The following is a 22,084-nucleotide window of genomic DNA, read 5'->3' as shown; positions in this document are numbered from 1 at the left end:
AGCAGAAGATCACAGCTCCCTGTTTACATGAGTAATCAAATACAGCAGGATAGAAATCACTGCCCAGGAAAGGAGGGGTAGCTTCTATATTTTTCTATCACGTGACTATTGAAATTGTTCCTCAATTTAGAATTGAAGCAGAGCTGCATTGTCAGATGCTATCTTCTGGATGAAACACTAAATAGAGACCCTACTTGTTCTCTTCAGTAGGCGTAAAAATCCCACAGTCCTATTTGAATAAGACGAAGGAAGTTCTCCTTGTTGTCCTAACCAATGTTTTATCCTTCAACCAAATCCACGAAAATAAACATCTGGTCATTATTTCATTGCTGATTATGGGATCTTGCTGTGTGATATTAGTTGCACATTGATTTGCAACAACATTGCACTTCAAAAATACTTAATTGGTTGTAGAGTGTTTTGGGAAGTCCTGAAAGCAGCAGGGAAGCACAAGGAACAAACTGTAATGTAATTAGCATATTGCTCAAGCAAGAGATCACTGTCAGAGAGGGACAATTGATTATGCAGCTTAAAGGGTACCACTCCACACAATACAATGGGACAGGGCAAAGAGGCAGCCCACCATGAACCGTCACAGTTAATATGAGGATAAAACCTATTCATTGTCATTATTCTATGCCACACTGTAACCAACTGTGTTAACCAACCTACTGCAAGTAATTGCAAGCACCTTCTTTATTTCAATCCTTCAACCCACTCAAGGAGATTTCTGAAGGAAAGAAATACAATGTGAAATTTCAAGACAAATAATCGGATCTGGTGTACTCAGAAAAGAATAAATAAGAAGTGGGAATATATTTGGAAACTGAAGGAGTTAGTTGCAAAGGGAAGTGATTATTAGGCAGCCACCTCAAGTGATTCAACTGTTTTATGTGCTAAGTGTCATAAATTTAGTTTTGATTTTAAAAATGGTGCATCAGTTAAAGAAGGAATATCACTGCTGAGATTAACAAATGTAATCTACCAACTGCAAATGTCAAAATACCTGCTGAGCAGCTTCAAATCAAAAATAAACTGCTTTGAAACATTTCTGGTATTAGTGTGTGACCCTTGAATACAGAATGAATGAATCAGACAGAGACGTGGCTTCCTTGACTTGAGCAAACTATGCTGAAACCCACTTCCCACTTCTAGCAATGCTGTCATTTCCTTTAACTTAAGGCATGTGGTACCATGGATTCCTAAGATAAGTCCTCTAAGTAAAAGGAAAGAAGGCTTATGGCAGTAAAGCCTAAGATCCCCTGTCTTGTTTTAACTGAAACAATCAGCATTATCAATAATGAAATGAAATTGCCTTTTTTACCAAGTAATTAGTTACACTGAATTAATTCACCAGCCAGGCAACCATTTGTTTTGGAAGCTGCACTTGAACACTCATCAACAAATTTAACCAGAACATAAGCTTTAAAAGGTGTGATACTTCAAAAAAAAACTAAAACTTTAGACAATTTTAGACAATTATTGATCTAGCAAGTTCAGGAGACAGCATCACAAAACAAATGAAATGAAAATAGCTAGCCTTGGAGGAAAGGAGCTTAAAGTTTTATACTTGGATAATCTGTTCATGCCAGTCGATTTTCAGGATGCGAACTTTTGTCGGTAGAGTGCATGTCACTTGGGGTGACTTTGTGAATAAGCTGCAGGGATAGTTTGTCACAAGGTTTGGCAAGCCCACCTTATACCATCCCAAAACAGCCCTTGTAGGTGGTTTTACATTTCAGGAGAGTGAGTGGTGCAGCAGAAGCAGCCAATGTCATTCTCAGGGCCATCACCATTCCACTCCTTTCTATAATTTCCTCCACTCAGACTTCCTTCTGCACTATTCCCCATCGGATGCAGGGCAGAAGAGATTAAGCCTCTCAGGAGCTTTCAAGGTGACAAGGTGAATTAGCAAAAGAACTGCCTGCTTGTCATGAAACACCATTTTAAACATAGAAGTTCAAATAGACTTAGACAAGATTGGCAATAGATCTGCACCTTTCCTCTTGTACTTACCCTACAGCATCCCCAAAACCAACAACTGCTCGAGATACTTCCATGGGCAGAAGAGGAGGTGATCAAATTGAAACTTAAAAAATGTTTAGACAGATGGACAGGGTAGATGTAAGTAAAATGTTTCCTCTGGTTGGAGAATGTAGAACGAAAGGACATAATTTAAAAATAAAGGGGATGCCACTTAGTTTCAGTACGAGGAGGTGTTTATTTTTACTCAGAGAGTTGTGAACTAGAACTCTCTATCACAGAGGGCTGAGAAGCTCAGTCTTTTGAGTATGTTTAAGGTAGAGATTGGTAGATTTCTGATTACCAATTGCAAATAGGTTTTTGCAGATGAGGAGTGTAAAAGGTATTGAAGCATTTGTTCAGCCATGGTTGTATTGAGTGGTAGAGAAAGTTCAATAGGTTGAATGATCTATTCCTGTGCGCGTTATTTCTTTATCTGTTCAAAATACCCAAAAATCCTGCATCTATCAGTTATCTATCATAATCTAGGTCAAACTTGGTCACTCTTTGCCATTGATGTAAAATAAGCTCAATTAGGAAATGGATGATCTCAAAAGATTTACATCAGTCCCAGTTACCTTCAATTTCCTCTTTAGAATAGTTACCTTAAATGGAACTTCACAGTGAGTAGTTCAGTATTAGCAGTGTGTGTCAGACTTGAGGTTATGCACGTACATTATAAATGATTGAAAACCCTCTTTACTTCAAAGTTTCCAGTCTCTGGATACTGTGTGGTTGAAGGGCCTTAGAGAGTGGTCTCTCCCTGTAATGCCTGTGGCAGCTTCAGCTTTTTTCTCAGCACATTGCTCTGCATCTGGAAATGCGCTGGTCTGCAGCTATAGAACACTGGAAGACCAGGAAGTTTTGTGGCAGTCCAAAGAGCATCTTTCATCAAGTTGAAGATCCTCCAGGCAGAGTTGTAGAATGGAAGGTTGAGGAAAAGCATATACAGGAATGACTGAAAAAAAATCACTCTCTGTTCGATATCTACTAAGCATTGGAAATATTAAAAGTAATTGTAAATGTAATGAGTAACATACAGTATTTGACAAAACTGATTGATGTAATATCAACTATGAACGGTCAAGGTCTGTGCATTTATAAATGTTATGAAGAAAGTATGTTTTGGGGAAAATATTTGTAAAGGGTGGGATCAATTAGAAATTGCAACAAAATAAAAGACAAGTTCCAAATTAGACACATGAAGTTTGTGCATTTGTAATGTAAACTGCATTTTAGGCAAAACCAAATGGAAAAAGAAGAGAAAGCCACAAGTCTGAAAGTCAAGTCTTAAAATCTGCAATTACACGCACCTGGCAACATTGTGGTATTGAGAAATGGCTACAGAACAGTTTGCATACATTGGTTGAATTCTGTAACAATTACCTAAATTATCCAGTAACCTTTTCAACAAAGCAGCCATAATTATTATAAGTGTGTAAAACTGCATCTTGAAATATGCTTGACAATATGCTTGTTCTGATGATACACTGCTATGACTTTTTTTTTCTGGATGCATCGAGAAAAGCTGTTCTATCAGTTTTATTCCCAGTTAGGTGGTGAACAGGCCCAGCTAAAAAGTGACAGAGAGTTCAAACCTCTTCTTTCAAAACAAGTGATTTGTCAAACGTATGTGACAACATTTCTAATTATGCCATGAGGGCGCAGAAGCCAAACCGAGTTGCACCTTAACTGAGATAAAAATACCATTGCTTTCTACGAGGAAATACAATTATGAAGAAAGACTTGAAAAATTAGAGCTATTTCATTTGAATAGAGTTAAACATTTTGGGTTCACTGAAATTGGCAGCATTTTAAGAGCAGATCTCAGAAAGATTTTTTTTAAAACACTGAGAAAATCAATTAAACCCCAGAAACCTTTGCTGCACCAATTGCTGGTTGCTACAAGACATGTTGTGCTTAAACTTGTGGAGTAAATCCAAGTCATGCATTACATAATTGCAGGATTTTTGCACAAACTGGCCTTTTGCATGAGAGAGTGGAGCCAGGGCAATGGTGCTAAGTAAATAAATGGCAGAAGGTTTCAGTAGGTGTTCTCATAAACCATGGAGATTATTGGGCATATGATTGATCTTGTAAAACAGCTATAAATCAGTTCCACACAACACAGTTTGATTCTTAAATCACAGATATGTCACAAAATTCTTGGTGAGAATCTTTTCAGTTTTCCCAGAAACTCCCCATCTCAATCAATGATTAACTCAGCATGATTTTCATTTGAATACCATCCAAAATTTTTACCACTAACCAAAATGTATGATTTCCAAAAGAATAGCCAATACCACCATTCCTTTACTCTTGTTGGGTCAATGTCCTGGAACTCCCTAACAACATTGTGTTTAACTACACTGCATGGACTAGAGTGGATCAAGAAGGCAGGTCATCACCACTTCTCAAGGCCAATAGCTGATGAATGCTGGCCTTGCCAGTGATGTCAAGTCAAATAAATGTGTCAAAATGATAACTAAGATAACGCTGTGATTTTCTTTTTGTAAAACTATCCTGAAAATACCTTTGTTTTTACCACATTTATTGTGGTAAATTTAGTTCAAACAACGTGTTTTGTCTCCTCCAACTTGTTTGCTACCAAACAAGTAATTTGCAGATTAAGTGGGTAATAAAATGACCTGTTGTAGGCTTCTGAGAAGTAGCTGTATATTCATGTATCATTTTCTTGTTACATACAGGCAATGCCTAACTGTTGCTTACCATCCAACACAAATATCAAGAAGTTCCCCTTGTTGGAAAACACCTTTTGTACTTTCACATTAAATGAACAAGCATGCCACCCAACAAACAAATTCCTCTTTGTCTACTATAATAAGCAATCGAGATATGGGAAATGGGAACCACAGTGACCTTTCACAAATGAGATGTGGATTTAAACCCTTCAACATCTGCAAACATCCTACATAAAGATATTTTGGATCATCTCAATGTAGTCCACAGTAAGGGTAGGCCATGAAGTGTTATCAGCTCAGATCTTCTGAGGAGTGAAAATCTTCATTAGATTCAACAGTTCTCCAAAGTCTTCCAATCCCTGTTGTCACAGAAACGTACAGCTCAGCATCCCTCAGGAAACTCCATCGGAGCAAAGTAAAGCCAAGTGAAGACAGGAAATACCCCCTTTTTATGGCAGTACTTTCTGTATCATATGCTTAAGGGTCCAGATTTGGAATGCTAATGAATGGAAAGTGGATGAGAGAATGGATAAATGGGTATATGGGTGATCTGGATAGGATAGTTAGTAGGTGGGATGATTAGAATGAGTGGCATGGAAGAAGGTGGGTGAGTGAAGTAGGTAGGTGGCTAAGGGAGTAGTTGGCTGACAGGTAAAAAGGTGCACATTGGTGAGGCATACAGGTGGGCATTTGTGAGGTGGGTGGTGAGCAGCTGATTAGGTGGTTAGCTTGGGGCATAGTCAGGTCAGGAGGGTAGATAGGTCAGGCTGTGGGGTTGGTAGTCGGGTGGTGGATGGGTAAGGGATGTAGTTGGTTTGGAATGATCATTTGGGTTGAGTGTAGACGAGAGGTGATGGGTGGGTCAATTGTATAGTTACCCAGGTGTCAGACTAGGTTTTAATCTATCTAACATGTCCTGGGTAACTCCCCAGGTAAGTAAAAATTGAACTGTCTGAAATCCCTGCGTAGCTCATTCAGAGTGGGCTGAATGACTAGAGAAATAGAGAAACTGAAACTTCTGACAATTCCTACATAATTCCATGTGTCAGAACTTCTGCAGGACTCCACCATGTATCTTTATTCACACATCTGGTCTCTGCCAATCCATAAGCTGGAAGATTTTTTCCATTATGTTGAGAATGTTACTCAGATAAGCCACAGGATAACCAGTGTGACAGAAGAGAAAATGCTACAATTTTCCAATAAATTCCAATTTTCTAAAAGCACAAAGTACTGTGGATACTGCAGATCTGAATTGAAAACAGAAATGTTGGAGAAACTTAGCAGTTTCAAATCTGATATGATTCTTCTTTGGAACTAGAAATGTCATATTGGACTTGAAATGTTAATCCTGTTTCTGTATCCACAGATCTGCTAAATCTGCTGAGTTTCTCTAAAACTTTGTATTTCTGTTATAAAGGATATGCTTTTGACGTTAAGGTAAGACACATTATTTGGAACAGAGTTTAGGAATCTGGGAACAACTGACATTAGGTGGCCCCAAGAATAATCCATTCCCAAAATTAGCATTATTATAAACTCAAGCATTCACACAAAGAAGTTGTTAATAAACAATTTTTGTGTTTCTAGCATCAATTCCACCACCATCAAAAGGCACCAGTTGCAGAATCAAAAGTATTTCTCATTTATGTATGTGGGTAAGTTTGACTTTTCTGACAAGATCAAATAGGGTCTTGAGGCCACACTTGACAGCAGATAACTAGCTCAGCAATTTTCACAGGAGGTGGCCTCATTTATTAGCTCCCTCTGAGTTTACTGAAAACTCTCAATGTTACAGACCCAGAATGTAAGAACCTGACTCTTTTGTTTTGTGTCTTTAAAAACCATGGACTGCAAGTTGGAAGAACCATTTTCTTCGGAAAAAAAAAGACAAGGATTTACTAGGATGGTTACATAATTTCACAGCAAGGAACTTGAGACCTGATGTGAACTGTAATGTTTTGAGACTATGGGTTCCTGCAACATGCAGATGATTCAGAGCTGAGGAGTTGTTTACAAGTGAAGCTGAGTGGCTCTCACCTATTGAGCAAGTTGAAACTGGAAACAAGTTATGGACACACAGACACAGAGAGAGGCAAAAAACAGAAGTGCATGCTGTTGTTCTCCCCAGCAGAAGCTGTCTGTTCTCTGCAGTAGAGAAAGACTCAATTTAAAATTGAAGAAAACTAGTTGCCATTCCTGGAGCAATTGCTGTGAGCTGTGATTTTTGAATTGATAAATTAGAGACATTTTCCAGGTGAATCAGTCACTCTCTACAGCTTACAAACCAGTGAAAACCTCCAGAGGGAAAAAAAACCTACTGAATGCCAAGAACCTGGCTAGCTAAAGCAGGGTTATCTCAAGAATCAGGAAGCAATATCCATTGAACTGACTTTCCACCTTCACAAATAATCTGTTTTCCTTATTTGTTTGTCTCTGTGTGTGTATATAAAGAGGAGTTTACAAACGGATTAGAGTTTTATTTGGTAGTGTTACGTGTCAATGGTTTATCTGAAAGTTTAGACTGATCACTTACGATAAATAATTAGTCTTGTTTAGCACAGAAACTTGATCCATGCTTTCTACCAACTTTTGTCTGAAGGTCAGGGCAACTGTCGTACTGAGCATACCTTAAAAAAAACTTTAACAACTTGGAATAGCAGAACTCAGTTTATGAGATGCTACCCATTGGGTCTAAATAAGAGGGATAACGGCTTTAGGGCATTAACAGCTCCACTGGGAGTGGTGACCCCTACTGAGGCAGGTCAACATGTAGGTGGCCTTGTTGATCTGCACACCAGTTGGAAATTAGTAACATTGAGCAGATCAATTGGGCTGGATGAAAAAATCCTTTCCTTGGGATTAGGACACAGTTTTAGTCATTCGTGCTTGAGGCACAAATCAACGATGCATTGAGCCTCTTGCTCCAAGTTACCTACTGCCTGCTGAAGGCAGGGGAAGGAGGGGTGGCTCTATTCAGCTGATATTGCAGCACATGGCAGGAGGTGAGCACTCAGCTGGCAAAATGCTGAGTAGCTGAGGAGGATATAAAAAAAACCCTTAATTGGAGCCTGAAGTAGTTTAAATTGTAACCTGCTACAATGGTGCAGAAATGAATCCTCTTCTCAAACCTGCCTGTGGAAAGTGTACAACGCCATGTAACGGAAAAGAGAAGAGTTCAAATCATGAAAGATTTCTCCACTATAGTCACAATCAGAAATGAATCTGAAGCTTCAATGTATGTGTTTTTGTTTACAAACAATCAGGCCTACTTTTGGATATCCGAATGATGAACAGTAATGTATGCTAGTGTCAACCAATTACTTCCCTTACTGCGTTGGTGTCAGCGTCATTGTAATCCAGCATTGATTTTTAGAAGCTACAAAGAACCAGTAATACAATACAATGCCTCAAAGAGTAAGAGAAACTGATTAAACAATTATGGGTAGTCTCTTATTGTTGAGCTAAGCCAGTTGTTTGACTGAAAGATTGCATGAATTGTATTTCAAACATAGTTTATATTCAAAATCAAATCTTGTTCTCTAAAAAGCTGTATATAACAAATGTAATATTAAATGAGTGTTAAATGCAGTTTCCATTTAATGGAAGTACAACAGTACCTTTAACATTTATTTAGATAAGAGATGTAAAAGAGAGAAGAGAAATCGAAATGGTGCAGAAAATCATAGAGTTGAAAATGGAAAGGTGATCAAAAATGTTGACAGAAAATTGATTTTTATGGAAAGTTCAATCTTTTTTAAAAAGTATTTAATTATGGTACAATTTATTTTACATTAAAATGTAATAGAAAATAACGGACACGAAACTTCACAGATGATTGGGAAACAAAGACAGAATAGCAAAACAAAATGTAATATTTAATATGTGAATTATTAAGCTAGGTAACAGAAAACATCTGACTGTAAGTTATATTTTTACCATTCATGTTCAAAGCAGATAGCTTTAAATTTCTATATAGAAGGGATACTGGGGGGCTGCCCGTTTGTCCAGAAATGCACAAAAAAAGAGGTGGATTGGGTCATTGCCTCAACCCTTATTTCTAAGAGAGTTTTGGGGAGTCCCCACAGGACTCATCAAGAAGGTTTCTCCAGTTTTACCATGGCCAAGGTCATACTGGAGGGATACAAGTTCCACATTTGCTTCAATAATACGGAAAATGGCAAGACCAACATTGCTCCCCAGTAATTTCCACAGGAAAGTTGTTTTTTTGTTTTTTTCAGCAATTTACCAGAATATTGTTTCAAAACCTAATTAATTGAAATTTTTAAAAAGTAAATAGATATTAAAAGTAATATGTTTGCTTAGAGACTAGCTTGTAGCCAAAACTGGAGTGAACTCATACAGACGATGTTTCACAACTTATTTTATGTCTTTTTTCTGATCCACCATCACATATTACTGTCTTTTGCTCTCTTACAACACAATTCATAGAGCCGATTTAGCCTTGACTCCTTTATAATCTCCCTCTGATCCTTAAGTAATATTAACTCAACTCTCTCTTCTGACGTCCATAGTAGTCTAGCAATTATATTATTTAACTAATCACAGTGAAACTTCTAGAGGCTTAACTAATTCAATATGCCTTCCATCCCTCCCTTTATTCCAGCGTGATGCCTCTGACTCATATTAGTGATTGAACAAGCACTTTTATTTTGGAAGCAAAGTTTCTACAAGTTACTAAGGCTATCGATTTCTCTAATTCTAGTATGCTTTTGCGACACTCACATTGCTCTGCCCCATTAGTGAAAAGATTTTCCTGGACTTTCCACCTGCTTAGTACTGACCACAACCAAAAACACCAGACTTCCAGTCACATGCTGCTAGCACTGCCTGGCATTGGGCCTTATACTACCAGGAAGTGTTATTACGCTACCAAAATCAGTAATCAACAGCCTCGGACTCCTTAGGGAATTTCAATTGGGGCACATTGGAAATAGAAAGCAAAAAAACTTAGGCAAAAGTCATAGGTCGTGCAGACGCTCAGATTATTTGGGGCTCAGAACAGACCAGGTACAATGAGACACTTTGACCAGCTCTTAGCAAGGTTTCTCTCAGAAAAAAACACAGAGAACTTGGGGTGCAGGTTTATAGTTCCCTGAAGGTGGAGTCACCGGTAGACAGGATAGTGAAGAAGGCACCTAGTACACTATCCTAATTGGTCACTGTATTGAGTATATGAGTTAGGAGGTTATGACGCAGCTGTCCAGGACGTTGATTAGAACATTTTTGAAATACTGTGTTAAATTCTAGTCTCCCTGCTATAGGAAAGATGTTGTTAAACTTGAAAGGGTTCAGAAAAGATTTACAGGATGTTGCTGGGTTGAAGGGTTTGAGTTATAGGGAGAGGCTGAATAGGCTGGGGGTATTTTCCATGGAGTGTCAGAGGCTGAGGGGTGACTTTATGGAGGTTTATAAAATCATGAGGGGCATGGATAGAATGAATAGCCAAGGTCTTTTTCCCATGGTAGGGGAATCCAAAACTAGAGGGCATAGGTTTAAGGTGAGCAGGGAAAGATAAAAAACCTAAGGGGGAACTTTTTCATGCAAAGTGTAGTGTATTTATAGATTGAGCTGCCAGAAGAAGTGGTGGTGGTGGGTACAATTACAATATTTAAAAGGCAGCTGAATGGATCCATGAACAGGAAGTGTTTAGACGGGTATGGGCTAAATGCTGGCAAACGAGACCAAATTAATTTTGGATGTGTTGTCAGCATGGATGAGTTGGACCAAAAGGTCTGTTTGCCTGCTGTACAACTCTACTGCTCTATGACGTATAAAGCCTGAAATGTATCTCTTTGATTAGCATGTCAAAGGATATGCGTAAAATTCAAATATGTCTAATAACACCTTCAGTAGATTCGGCAGTTCATTACTGCTTCATTACTTGGGGTATTATTCTGAGGGACCAGCAAAGTTGAAACATTTTCTTGGCCATATTCTCAAAGGTAAACTTTTTCCAAATTTCAAGACCAGACTACATGATTAAGAATACATTGCCTCCAGTTACAGTGAATATGCAACCTACATAATTAATTTTTACGTCTTGATAAGACAGATCAAAATCAAGTGAGGCATACATATTTCTAGTTGACCACTATAGATAATATTCAACCAAACATGTAAGAAATAATGAAGATTTTTTTTCAACTTACTACTACAAGATAGACGAATTCTGTTTCATTTATTGATATCACACTTCAGAGCATTCTGAAGAAGGTTCATTGGGCTTGAAACATTAACTCTGTTTCTATTAATTGTTTAGTGGGTGGTACTTATGGCTCTCCTCAGTATTAATTCTTTCAGATGCAAAGACAACAATATCTAACAATTCCTATTTTAAAATCTTAGTGGAATCTTAACTCATAACCTCTACAGAATACTTTATACACGACCAACTTTTACTCACTATTTACCTAGAAGCAAGCCAGGTTTAGACAAGCTATATGACAGTTATACAAACAGAAGAAAGTTTAATTTTGTTCATTGTACAGTGCAAGGTGGAATTGGCTTCAAGTTGTTCTGCTGCAAGATATGTGGGCAAAGTGGTTTTGGTCCTATATACTCTTTTGTTATTATAGTAGTTGTAAAGAAAATCAATTTTTGATTTCTATTACCCAGTTTTTAATACCTGGAAAGTTTCATACACTATAATGCTTTTAAAGAATGTCATTAAAATAACTAAAACAGTCATGAAGACTGCATCTTTTGTTTGATTTCTACTTTTCTGGAGGTTTCACATACTGAGATGAAAAACTAACCTTCAGATTATCCAGATTGAAAATAAAAACAATGAAACCTGACACAGGTATACATAAATAAAGTGTATTTCAGACAATATATTTTAGGCAGAACAGACAAAATAATGATAGATTCAGAACAGCAGAACAGGAAAGCTTGCTTTTGCTTTGTTTCTCCTTGTGTTTTTCTTTCAGCCTTGCAGAAGATAATACCCAATAAAAAGCACATTGGAGGAATATTCAGTCACTGAGAACTCAAAGGTGCCTACAAATATTGTTACTATGAAAAATAGAAGTCAACAATTAAACAACCATGATCAAAACCTAATACTTCTAGGACTCAAAGCACTTTTAAACTGCATGTTCTCTTTTTGCATTAAACACTAAAAAAATTTCCTGAGCTTGTGTATGTGTCTGATGACATTTTTATTACTCTTCTTCAAGTAAGCAATTCATTTCATCTTCCTCTCATTAAAAAAGTCTTTCAATTGTCTCCTTCATTGTTGAACCAGCAAACTACATTTTAAGTGTGTTACATCTGCATAATAAAAATACTGAAAATCTGTTTTGCTGCAAAGTGAAGGGATTTAAAGAAGGGAGCCAATTCATTCCTCTTCACCAGTTTGCAACATTGTAAAGAAGTACAAGGAGCATACGTTTCCCCCTGTGGTTTGGTGGGAAGGAAGTAAACATTTCCAGTTTTTCCAAGATGTCAGCACAGACTTGTATGGGTTAGCCACCGAAACTGAGAACAGGTTCCTCCAATTGGGTGAACAAAACACTAAACTTTGACCCTTCAAACTGAATCTTTAATTCTCACCACAACTGTTAACGAAGAGACCGAATGATGAACATAAAAATCATGTTGCCAAAATAAAACTGGGCTTTAGCTGCGCGAGAATTTAATGACAGCTGACCACACAGATTTCAACAGAAAAGTTATTTTATGAACAATGTACAGTATACAGCCTGATATGACTGTGGTTAAAAGTAGTGCATCTTCCATATGTATATATCACTGCCAAATTTCCCTCATGGACAAGACTAATGGATCCAGCAAAGCCACCATCCCATTCTGTGCTTTAAACTTTTGTCCCAAGCAGTATTGAAATTTGACATTTTAATGGAAATTTCCCCTTCCTAACTTCACTTCAGGTTCAATATGCTGATTATTATCAGAGAGAACCCAGCAGGGAAGATCCAGGGAGAAGAAATTTAAAATCACCAGCAAAAGTCAACAATCAAATAGGAGGCATAAATGATCATTTAACTATATCACAGGAACACGACAGTACTGTTTACATCAGAGTACAACGGGATCTTGATCACGTGGGCCAATGGGCCAAAGAGTGGCAGATGGAGTTTACTTGTGATAAATGTGAGATGCTGCATTTTGGAAAGGCAAAACAGGGCAGAACTTATAAACTTAATGGTAATGCCCTGGGGGGTGTTCCCTAACAAAGAGACCTTGGAGTGCAGGTTCATAGTTCCTTGAAAGTGGAGTCGCAGGTAGACAGGATAGTGAAAAAGGCGTTTGATATGCTTGCCTTTATTGGTCAGTGCATTGAATATACTAATTGGGAGGTCATGTTGTGGCTATACAGGATATTAGTTCGGCCACTTTTGGAGTATTGCGTGCATTCTGGTCTCCCTCCTATAGGAAGGATGTTGTGAAACTAGAAAGGGGTCAGAAAAGATTTACAAGTATGTTGCCAGGTTTGGAGAGTTTGAGCTATAGGGAGAGGCTGAATAGGCTGGGGCTATTTTCCCGGGCACATCAGGGGCTGAGGGGTGACCATATAGTTGTTTATAAAATCATCAGAGGCATGGATAGAGTAAATAGACAAGGTCTTTTCCCCAGGGTGGGGTAGTCCAAAACTGGAGGGCATAGGCCTAAGGTGAGAGGGGAAATGTTTTAACAAGGATCTGTAGCACGGGTTGCTGCTGGAGTTGTTGGTTGGTTTGTCGAGCTGACTAGTTTTCATGCAAACGTATCATCTCCCTTCTCAGTGACATCGTCAGTGCTATGTAGCCTCCGTGAGAGGGGAAAATTTAAAAGGAACCTAAGGGGCAACGTTTTCACACAGAGAGTGGTGCGTATATGGAATGAGCTGCCAGAGGAAGTGGTGGAGACTGGAACAATTACAACATTTAAAAGGCATCTGGATGGGTATATGAATAGAAAGGGTTTAGAGGGAAATGGGCCAAATGCTGGCAAATGGGATTAGATTTATCTAGGATATCTGTTCGGCATGGACGAGTTAGACCGAAGGGTCTGCTTCCATGTAGTACTTCTCTATGACTCTATGACTCTGTTTCTGGGTCACCATGCTGTAAGGTAGGAGCATTGTAACTGATGTGAATATAACAGTATCACACAGTTAAAATCACCATGGAAATTCTTACAGCCCCATTCCTGTTTCATTCTGTTCCGCTGCTACATTAACTAGACTTTTTTGTGGCCAAAGCACTTGTCTAATTTAGGCGCTATCTTCATTAATGCATAGATCCTGGAATGTGATTAAGGCTCAGATGGAGCACTATCATGCCCAAATTGCTCACAGCCATAGAATCAATTAAATCTGTCACGGAAGACATGAAGGCCTGAAAAATTAAAGGGTTAAATTTATCACAGAAGGTGTAGGAGATGCAGCTCTCCCTGGGATGCAGAAGAAAAGTCTGGGTTGCTGACTTTACTATCCGCCCTCTTTCCCAACTCTCCCATCTCCCATGATTTACCTGAGTGCCAGTAAGTGGCTTCATATACCTATGCTTTACCTGCTTGATGCAATATCCACATCAGACGTTGACCAGCAGAACATAAATGAGGTTCAAGAATTAAAATAGCCCATGTCTCAAATTGATGTTACAGGTGGAGGGCTGTTGGCATGCGCTCCTGCCTGCTGCCTACCAAGATCTACTCCTAGTTACATTCCTCCCATTCCCAACATGAAGTTGATACTTGCTGCACTTTGCAATTTTTGCATTAATCTTCAGATGGTCAATGATGTTTCTTTCCTTTGGCATGGATTTCAAAAGAATCAGCTTGCACACAGATATTTATGTAGCCAGTGCTTTCTTCCAAAATACTTCCATCAAATTGAAAAAATCTGTAATAACTTTTCTCAAAAATAATCTGCTGTGAAGGTGAAATTAAACTGTTTTCCTGAATAAGTGTTTACCTGGAAGTGCAAGTTCTTTATTAAAAAATGCTCACAATCAAAATGCGAACAATCAACACAATCAGAAAGATTATAGTTAAAACATTGAAATGGAAATCCAGGAGTGCTTCATTCAGATCTAAACAAATTTACTTATCTTATTTTTTTTTGTCAGAGGCCACAACAATTTTAAGCTTTATGTCATGACCAATAACATACTTTAGATTTTATGCACTTCCAACAAGTCAAAACCAAAAGGACACAATTGCTAGTTACAGCTTAAAAACAAATAAGATAGCACAGGAAGCCATGTTAAGAGAAAATACATGTCCGTATTAATGAAGTCTTACAGCTCTACAGAAAATTAAGGCTAATACATACTGTACTGAATCTCTGTTCCTCAACTTGGCCTATTCTCTTCCGAGTTCTTCGCTTTCTCCGAAAGTCAATGCTATGATCTCTTTTGAAAACTTTAACTCTGAAACTCATGTTTGTATTCACATCCACAGAAAAGCCAAATGGCAATTTGATCTAAAAATGGCTGCAGACTCTCAGGTTGAAGAGAGTACAGAATCTGCTTTTACATAGTCAGTTGCTGCAGAAGGGGAAGTACGTAAATGTACATGAGAAACCTATGTCACAGCACAAATGTACAGAAGGAAACAAAAACCAAAACTCACATCATTATCTGGTGACACAATATAGATCATACTGCAGACAGTTAATTCTTCCAACAGAAATAATCCTGACACCTTTTTGTTAAGAATAGACAAATAAATCCTAGTTCTTTGCCAGATTAAACTGGTAAAATAGTTAACAATGTCAAGAACAAAATGTAACAATGTACTATGATATATCATTCAGCTCTTCTGCCGAGACATGATGTCTGGAAGAGAAGTGGCTAAAATTTCCATTGAGCTTTCCTTCACAAAATCCATCAATATTCCAGAGTATTAAATCTCACCATACAATCTTCTGAAATCTAATCTGAATATTTGCAAATCACATATAGCATTTCCGTATAGTATTTATAGTGGCACAAGAGTTAGTCTGTCCCACAGAGGGTTTGATTCTCCAGACAAATAATTATTCCCAAAATATACAACTCTAAGCTGAATAAAATAGTTGTGCTTTTAAATCTTCATTAGTCTTCCATTGAAAATACTTCTCGTAAGAATCTATTCCATATATTCTGAACATTTAAGGAACAAAAAAAGCAAAAGTCCATAAGACTGAGTACAGAATATGGATGAGCAAAAATATTGAGCAGAATTTTAACTGCCAAGAGGGGGCAGGCTTGGGTGCAGGTGTGAGAATGCGCTGGATTTTCTGAGGAGTGGTAACCACAGGTTATTTACATTAGAAAACAGATTTCTTTCATAAATGCTGCAGAAATGCAGAGCATAACTTCAATCCAACGGTGTCCTCAAAGTGCAGTATAGTCAAAGGAAGTCAAGCCTTTTCACATAGCAGTGGTCGCTGCATTTTGTGAGCGAAATATCCAGCAGCATGGCCAGTTTGATAGCCTCAGTGAAAGGGTAAATATGTAAGTGTGAAGTTACAGCACCAGTCAGTAGGGTGCCAGGCAAGTGATTCAGTACTTAGGCTAGCAGGAGGTAAGTGTTCTGGGCAGGGGATCTGACATTTTGGGTGAGGGGGAGGGAACGTGACATGTCCCAAGAGGATGTTGGGTCCTGCAGCAGGGGAGAGGGGAGGTACCGGATCAGGCATTTGGGAATGTAAGGGGTCTAGGGAAATGTAGTTGGGTGATAAATGGTAAGTTGGAGGACCAGATTAATAGTTCCCCATGAGTTAGAGTAGGTTTCAAATGGTCTAACTTCTCTTAGGTAACTTAACTATTAACTTAACTTCAGTGGAACCCTCTGAATTTTCAGACTTCGATATTTTTACAGGGTTCCAGAGAGCAGGGGAATTGCCCAACGGAATCTTCAATTTCCTCCACAATTCAATGAGATCATGGCTGACCTGATTAACCTTAACCTTACTTTCCTGCCTTTTTCTCATAACCCTTGATTCGCTTACTGATTAAAATCTGTCAATCCCAGCCTTGAATATACTTAATGACCCACCATGAGAAGCCATCTGGAGTAAAGAATTCCACAGATTTGCCACCTTCTGAGATAAAATACCTCCTTATCTTTGTCTTAAATGGGCGATCCCTTACTCTGAGATCCTCTGGTCTTAGACTCTCCTATAAGGGGAAACAACTTTTCATCACCTATGCTGCCAAGCCCCCTAAGAATACTATAGCACAGCAGTCTCCTCTCATTCTTCTAAATCCCAATGAGTACAAGTCCAATCTACTCAACCTCTTCTCAAAAGAAATTCCCTCCATACCCAGAATCAATCTATGAACCTTCTCTGGACTGCTTCCAATATCAGTATTTCTGTTCGTACAGAAGGGGAAGAAAGCTATTCACAGTATACCAGCTGTGGTCTGACCAGTGTCTTAGACAGTGTTAGCAAGACATCTCTATTTTTATACACCATTCCCTTTTAAGTAAAGGCCAACCATCCATTTGCTTTTCCTATTACCCACTGAACTTGAATGCTAACTTTTTGTGATTCATGCACAAGAGCCCCAAATTCCCTTTGTCCTGCAGATTTTTGCAGTCCTCCCATCCAAGTCTGCTTGGTTAGACAAGCTGGCTTATTCCTGCCACTATTGGAAAACGTCACTTTAACCCCACAGTTCCCACAGGAGGACTTCCAGTTAAGCATAAAAGACTGGATAGCATCCATCACAGGTCTCCTTCCCTTTCCTCAGGATAAGGAAGCCTCAGGAATCATTATACAGTTCAGCTATTCGGACATTGAAAGAATTTCTAGAGATCATTCCTTGGATAGATTCAGAGCAACATCATGTCTGCCCTACCCGACTGGCTGGGAAACTTAAAAGTAGTATGTTAATACTGTATCTAAATTATAGAATTACAAACGGGTACTTGGCTTGCTACCAAGTCCCTCTCTTAGTGCATGTACAGATTCGTTAAGATTGCAGTCAGCTAATATTATTGAACTGATCAATGTGACAGAAATTCAACGAGAAATCACATTACAGTATTTAATAAGTGGAACATACAGAATAGGCATACAACTTACTGAAATATCCAAAAATACAGTGAGTTAGATTAAATTGCAAAGCATTCAAATGTACTTATTTCTTGAGCTATACAATCTGAGTGATTATTAAGCTTGATCTCACTCCAGACAACTGTACACTTTTTAACCTTTCCAAATAATCGTATATAACTAAGAGTACATTTATAAATGTTAAATCATGACAGGGATTAATACCACAAACCACATTATATTTTGCTTAATACCATGCAAGTATACAGGAAATATTGAGCTTTGTCCATGATCGTGCACATCACTAATTTCGCATTTCCTGTGTCTCCATTTCACAGAGAGCCAAATGCAAAAATGTTATATACTTTAAATCATCACTAATAGCACTTTATATATATTAATAGGTGAAGTTACTATCCAATAAAAATTTATCTCAGTAAAAAACAACAATTGTAAACTAAAATCCTCAAATTAAATTAAGTAGTGCTTTTTTTTCCATTTGGTAAGATCAAAGTGATGAATAAACATTCCATGAAAAACTTGCAGATATTCTGTGGCAAAGTTAATTTTATCACAGCATAATTGTTCTACAACATGAGGGCTGATCTGACAAACATTAAAAACTGAAATGCTAGGGCACTGATTTCCAAAAGGTCAAGTTTTATCAGTGTTTTGGAATATTAAATTGGAAACTTGAATCTTCTTGCAGTCTGTGATGTGAGCTATGGTGAAACGTGTGACAGAATCAGGTGACAAGTCCAGCAAAATCCATCACTCCATGTTAAGCTTTCTACAAGCAGTGTGCTGTGTTTCTCATCAGACAGCAGTGAAATGCCAATTTATAGGGATTAACATTTGTTAAACACCTTATTAATGCCACAATTAAACCAACGGGTACCTGGAAGATTTTGCTCACTGCTTGTTCCAAATGACCTCAACCTTGGACAGTGAGCGACAATATCTCAGGGCACAAACCATGGGCACCAGCCACACGCACCATTTGTCCAAGGACATTGGCATTTGACATCTACCCATCACAACCATCATGGTACCTCTCCAATGTACTGGTAGGCCAACTTAGGAAGCACAGATATGCATTGCAGGCAAACAGGCAACTGACATTGAGAAGGCTGCAGCAGGGACAGTTTGCATGCAGAGACTAGGCTGCAACTCAGTGCTGCTCATTTGCACACTTAATGCTCACTCACATGATGCCTACCTGCATACTCTCACCATCCATGCTCTGTCTTGCCAAGCTATGCTGTACTATACCTGTTAACATGTTGGTGCTTCAGCCAGAGCCAGAGGCTGTCATCACTGTCATTTTGAGGTGCTCTTTAGAGCAGACACAGAGACAGCCTTATCTGTATGGAACAATCCTAAAAAGGGCACATCTTGGTGAAGGGAATACTGAGATATCAATTTAACATCTACAGTATGTGCCATGTGCCTGCATGGCAAACACGCTGCATGTTTATTCAACGAAATGACCACGTCAGAAACTGGTGGGTGTTAGTCCTCAGTCCAATCAAAGGGGTGCGCAGTCGATCAGTCATGGGCACAGTCCACACACAGTTCAGGGCCTTTGACACAGTCAGTCATCCACTTGGGATGCTCATCACGGGGTATGTCCCAGAACAGTCCAAGGGGTGTCAGCAGTCTGTCCTGTAGAACCAGCACAAGCAATCGTGGAATTGCATATCAGCAATCATATCTAGGGGCATCTACACCCAGGGTGGGAGGAATAAGTGTCAGTTTGAGGGGTGAAAGTGTTTGTTGGATGCCCCAAGATTGGAGCAACAAAAATATAAAGGAGGCATTTGCAAAACCTATTTACGTTTAATTTGCAAATCATTTAATTGTCCATTTGCTATGTATGTAGAGTGAGGGCGTTTAGGGGTGAGATGCTGGTCAAAGGCAATTTGCTACATGCAAATGGTCCTTGCAAATCGAACTCAGGTGTCTCAATTATTTTGAAATGATCGGCAATAACTGCACGAAAGGTCACTGCTGGCTGAAGGGAAGCCACTTTTTGTGCAACTTCCAAGGGTCCTATGTAAGCCACACAACTTCGCTTCTTCATCTGCAATATTAAATGCTATGATGGTCTGTCCTGAATGCGGTGTGTGGTTTAGTGTTTCATGTGTGTTCACAGTTGGTACAGCGTTGCAGGCACTCCCTTCTCAGTGACATTGGGTAGATGCAACACCTTCCCAAATTGTTTCAAAATGGAGCTTGAACATGGAATCCGTAATGTGTGGAAGCAGGCCATTCAGTCACTGAGTCCAAACCAACCCCAAAGAGTATCACACCCAGACTCAACCCCCAACCCTATCCCTGTAACCCTGCATTTCCTATGGCTAATCCACCTAACTTGCTCTATGGGCAGTTTATCATGGCCAATCCACCTAACCTGCACATCTTTGGATTGTGGGAGGAAACTGGTGCACCCAGAGGAAACCCACACAGACATGGGGAGAATGTGCAATCTCCACACAGATAGTTGCCTGAAGGTGGAATCAAACCTGGGCTACTGGTGCTGTGAGGCAGCAGTGCTAACCACTGAGCCACTCTCTGCTCCCCCATGTTGCCTGTTAACCATGTCTCACTGTGTGGTGAAGTGTACTCAACACTCATCTGCAGGGTAGGCCACCTATGGCTATACTCAGGTTGTATAAAACCTTTCACTTCTTCTGTGCCCCATTTAGTCCTTTCGCAAAGGACCAGGGCCAACAGCAGACCCAGGGGACAGCAGCAGGCCTAGTCGCCAACAGCAGGCCCAGGAGGCTGCAGCAGGCCCAGAGGGTAGCAGCAGGCCCAGGAGGCAGCAGTAGGCCCAGGAGGCAGCAGTAGGCCCAGGGACAACAGCAGGCCCAGGAGGCAGCAGTAGGCCAGGGCCAACAGCAGGCCCAGGAGGCAGCAGCAGGCCCAGGGGACAGCAGCAGGCCTAGGGGGCGGCAGCAGGCCCAGGGGACAGCAGCAGGTCCGGGGGGGCGGCAGATGGCCAAGGGGGCAGCAGCAGGCCTAGGGGCCGCAGCAGCAGGCCAGTGTGGGGGATGAAGAGCACCCAGCTCAGGGAGAGGTTGCAGCCATACAGCCCCTGAGGATCTGCAGGGTCAGTGGGAGACACAAAGATTTCTGGCCCCATCTCCATTTCCTAGGAATACGAGAAGCACGCTGCTGATGCAAGCTGCCTTCACCCCAGGAAAAAGTGATGGAATTGTGCTGGATACTGGAGTGGGACCTAAGGGCTGCAGCGGTGGGAGGCTGTCCATTCCTGGTGGTTGTGAAGATTACTGAGGCTTGGAAATTCTATCAGAATGTCTCCTTTCAGGGAGTCATGGTTGACCTGTGTGGATTCTATCAAATGTTCACCTACATCAGGACAGTAATCGATGTGCAAGATCACACATCAGTTTGCTCCCCCAAGATGAGGTCAGTGCTGCGGACCAGGCAGTGGAATTCAGGATCATAGCTGGCTTCCCCCAAGTGAAGCGTGTATACACATGACACTGAGAGGGCCGCATGACAACTATACAGAATTCATCTACAGGAAGGTTAGTTTAATTACTGTTCGAGAGATCACTGTGATCACTTCCTGGGGCTTTGTGCCAACTACCTTGGCAGCTGCCTTGCAGAGCATTGTCATGCACCTGGTGCCTTTGAGGATCTAAGGGCCTTACAAGGCTGGTCACTGGGGGACAATGGATGCCCACTGCAACCATGACTCAGAGGACCATTGCATAATCCCCGAATGATTGGAGTGAAGATATAATAAAGGTAAAGGTAAAGTCGCCATAATCCCAGAGGAACGTAGGGCTGCATTCTCATTAGAGAAAGGTGACTGATATAATGCCGCTGATGTCTCAACAAAGGCCATGATGGAGCTCAGTACAGGGCTGCTGAAGATGTTGTTCTGCTCTTTGGAGGAGAGGCCCTCCAGTACAGTGTGAACAGAATGAGCTGCATCATCTTGCTGCACTGTGCTCTGCACAATTGAAGCAGGCAACAAGGGAATTAAACTAACCTTCCTATTGATGAATTCTGTATAGTTGTCATATGGCCCTCTCAGTGTCATATGTGTACATGGATGCTGAGAAATTAGGGAAACTGGAGCTGAGGATAGGGACAAAACCACTGGGGAGGAGTAAGCTGGCATTGTCCATGACAGTGCTCAGCTGCAATAGTTGCTACAATCCAGACACAGCCTCATCGAAACCTGCTTCCAGCAGAAGAGAATTGGGTGCAGCATACTATCATTGACTGTTAATTTCTGTTAATTTTTAATGCCAGAATCTGATTGGTATTGTGGGGCTGCAGTTCAGCCTCTGTTGGCTTCATTTCTGTT

General features: G+C 39.9%; 1 protein-coding gene across 10 annotated transcripts in view; it reads right to left on the bottom strand.

Annotated features, from left to right (window-relative positions):
• dock10 (dedicator of cytokinesis 10) overlaps positions 1-22,084 on the bottom strand; it is a 332,745-nt gene that overhangs the window by 202,450 nt on the left and 108,211 nt on the right. Inside the window, exon 1 of one of the 10 annotated variants that reach the window (XM_048604390.1) lies at positions 15,025-15,162. The exons of the other annotated variants lie outside the window; for them this stretch is intronic. Coding sequence (XP_048460347.1) covers positions 15,025-15,132 — 108 coding nt within the window. The 5' untranslated portion in view covers positions 15,133-15,162. Of the gene's footprint in view, positions 1-15,024; positions 15,163-22,084 lie in introns of those variants that run through there. 10 annotated transcript variants of the gene reach the window in all.

Source organism: Rhincodon typus, chromosome 13 (genome assembly GCF_021869965.1).
Source record: "Rhincodon typus isolate 14 chromosome 13, sRhiTyp1.1, whole genome shotgun sequence".
Taxonomy (NCBI): Eukaryota; Metazoa; Chordata; class Chondrichthyes; order Orectolobiformes; family Rhincodontidae; genus Rhincodon; species Rhincodon typus.
This window is presented reverse-complemented; position numbering and strand designations above follow the sequence as displayed.